The 1,936-nt window shown below is 29.8% G+C and overlaps 1 protein-coding gene across 1 annotated transcript; it reads left to right on the top strand.

The window, feature by feature from the left end:
- The first annotated feature begins 355 nt into the window (after positions 1–355).
- On the top strand, positions 356–1,305 carry LOC132741114 (uncharacterized). The gene is made up of 2 exons (XM_060729207.1): positions 356–478; positions 841–1,305. Exons 1-2 carry the CDS (start codon positions 394–396, stop codon positions 1,158–1,160), a joined length of 405 nt encoding a protein of 134 aa, XP_060585190.1. The 5' UTR covers positions 356–393; the 3' UTR covers positions 1,161–1,305.
- Positions 1,306–1,936: the final 631 nt, after the last annotated feature.

The raw sequence follows: 1,936 nt of genomic DNA, 5'->3' as shown, positions 1-1,936 counted from the left end.
ATGCAAATTTGACTACATTTGAAAAATCAGTAATGAATTGTTACATGATATACTCAAAAACAACATTGCCCTCGGTGGTTCACGGCATTAAAAAAATTAAACTAAGATACAACCAATCCCTTTAGGTTATGACACTTTTGATTTGTCAGTTAATATATCAAATTTTCATCTTCAACAAGAGGGTGAAGACTTTTGATTGGTTCATGTCTTTATGTAAAGAAGAGCTTTAGTGACAAATTACTGTCTATTATAAAGAAAAGGAAGAAAAATGATATAACCTTACCCCATCCCTTTAAATAATGAAATATAAAAGCAAACAAAATCATTTCGATGACATTGATAGCCATACTTTATTTTGCTACTTTGTCTGTAAAAAAAAGGTGTAAAGCAACCATGGGGCTGTTGAAAAGTAAGTGCGCATCAATTGTATTGGTTCTGTGTTTTTCAGCTGTCAATGGTTACAATAGCAACAATAATGGTAAGTATAGGTGCTTTTTGTGCTTTTATATGCTACTGGGTATTTTCATTTCATTGGCTAACACCGTTATGTAATCATATATTGTGGCCTTTGTTCAATTTTTAATTTAGTAATCTAAACGTAATTGAAACAAAAAAAAAAATTTTTTTTTTAAATTATCCTGTTATTTCTATGATAAGGTGTTCAACAAGATGTTATATTTTTGATAAATATCACAACATAATTATATTTTTGTATGGTAAATAACCAATTATTCGTCGTTATGGTCATTTTACTACATGTATATGATTTAAGTGACGCACTATAAGAAATATTTCTGTTTAAGAACCAGATGAAATGCATTTATATTTTCATGATTTCAGGTCTTGGATATTTCCCAAATTTCCTTTCATCACCTTCTGTCAGCAAACATTCATCTAGCCAATATGTTTATCCGAACACCGTTCCAGTTTCCAGCTACATCAACCCGGTTCTGCCACTAAGGGTGCCTGCTTATTCTAACATCGCTTCTGCTCAGGGAATAGTGTATCCAGCGTTTATGCCACATGGAATATCTTTATTTAGAACACCTCCGCCCCATACTGGACATTCTATTCACAAAAATGTTTATAATCACAAAGACGTTGTGACAAAGTCAGTTTTATACTCTGTTTTATTGTCACAAATCTTAAGAAAGATATGATAAGCTTAAGAATCTGCCTTGTTTTCTCACTATTTATTGCTTCATTTTGCTTATTTTAATTAACTAGTATTTATTATTTATAATTATTTTGTATCAAATATATCATATACGTCAACATTTAAATGCTATGGTTATGCTTTAAAAATAAAGTTAAATTATTATTAAACAAATTTTGTTGTTTTCTTTTGCTTTCTTATGACTTTTTGTATCATGATTTAAAAAGAAAATATTAAAGGAACTCCACTGAGGTCCAAAAGCCTTAAAACGTAAAATATGAATTTCTTACATAGATAGCCACTAGGGCACTAATAATTCAAAGATTTGCGATATATAATTAAAAATTATACCAAATACGACGTGTCTTTTTTAAAATTCTTCCAATAATTTGTTTTAAGGTCACGTGCTTAAATCAGTAATCCAAAAATTATTTTTTTCCTAAAATTCAAATATTTTCACTTGAAGGTGAGCAGCTGTGCATGTTTACTTAAACATTCAATCGGAACTTCTCGGCGATATTAAGCATGTATAAAGCTGAACAGTTACCATTGCAGTTAAATGGATAAAGAGTGCTTTAAGCGGTAATAAAAATGTCTTCATAGGAAATACTAAATCCATTTATAATTCTTCATTTCAACACATGTAACTTATAATATTTTTTTTCACACCAAAGAACCGAAGTTAACTGTTGAATCCGTTTAGTTATAATATTCTTACACCTATGACAGTATGTTATATTCACATGTCTAAAAATGTGTTCGCAAACACCAGCTGTACCA

The sequence above is a fragment of the Ruditapes philippinarum genome, unplaced genomic scaffold (assembly GCF_026571515.1).
Source record: "Ruditapes philippinarum isolate M1 unplaced genomic scaffold, ASM2657151v2 ctg2647_1_1_1_1, whole genome shotgun sequence".
NCBI lineage: Eukaryota > Metazoa > Mollusca > Bivalvia > Venerida > Veneridae > Ruditapes > Ruditapes philippinarum.
The sequence above is the reverse complement of the archived record's forward strand: the minus strand, read 5'-3'. Positions and strand labels throughout refer to the sequence as shown.

Coding starts and splice junctions, on each gene's coding strand:
- LOC132741114 (XM_060729207.1), top strand. CDS start 394: ATGGGGCTGTTGAAAAGTAAGTGCGCATCAATTGTATTGGTTCTGTGT. Junction 479..840: donor TTACAATAGCAACAATAATG/GTAAGTATAGGT, acceptor TCATGATTTCAG/GTCTTGGATATTTCCCAAAT.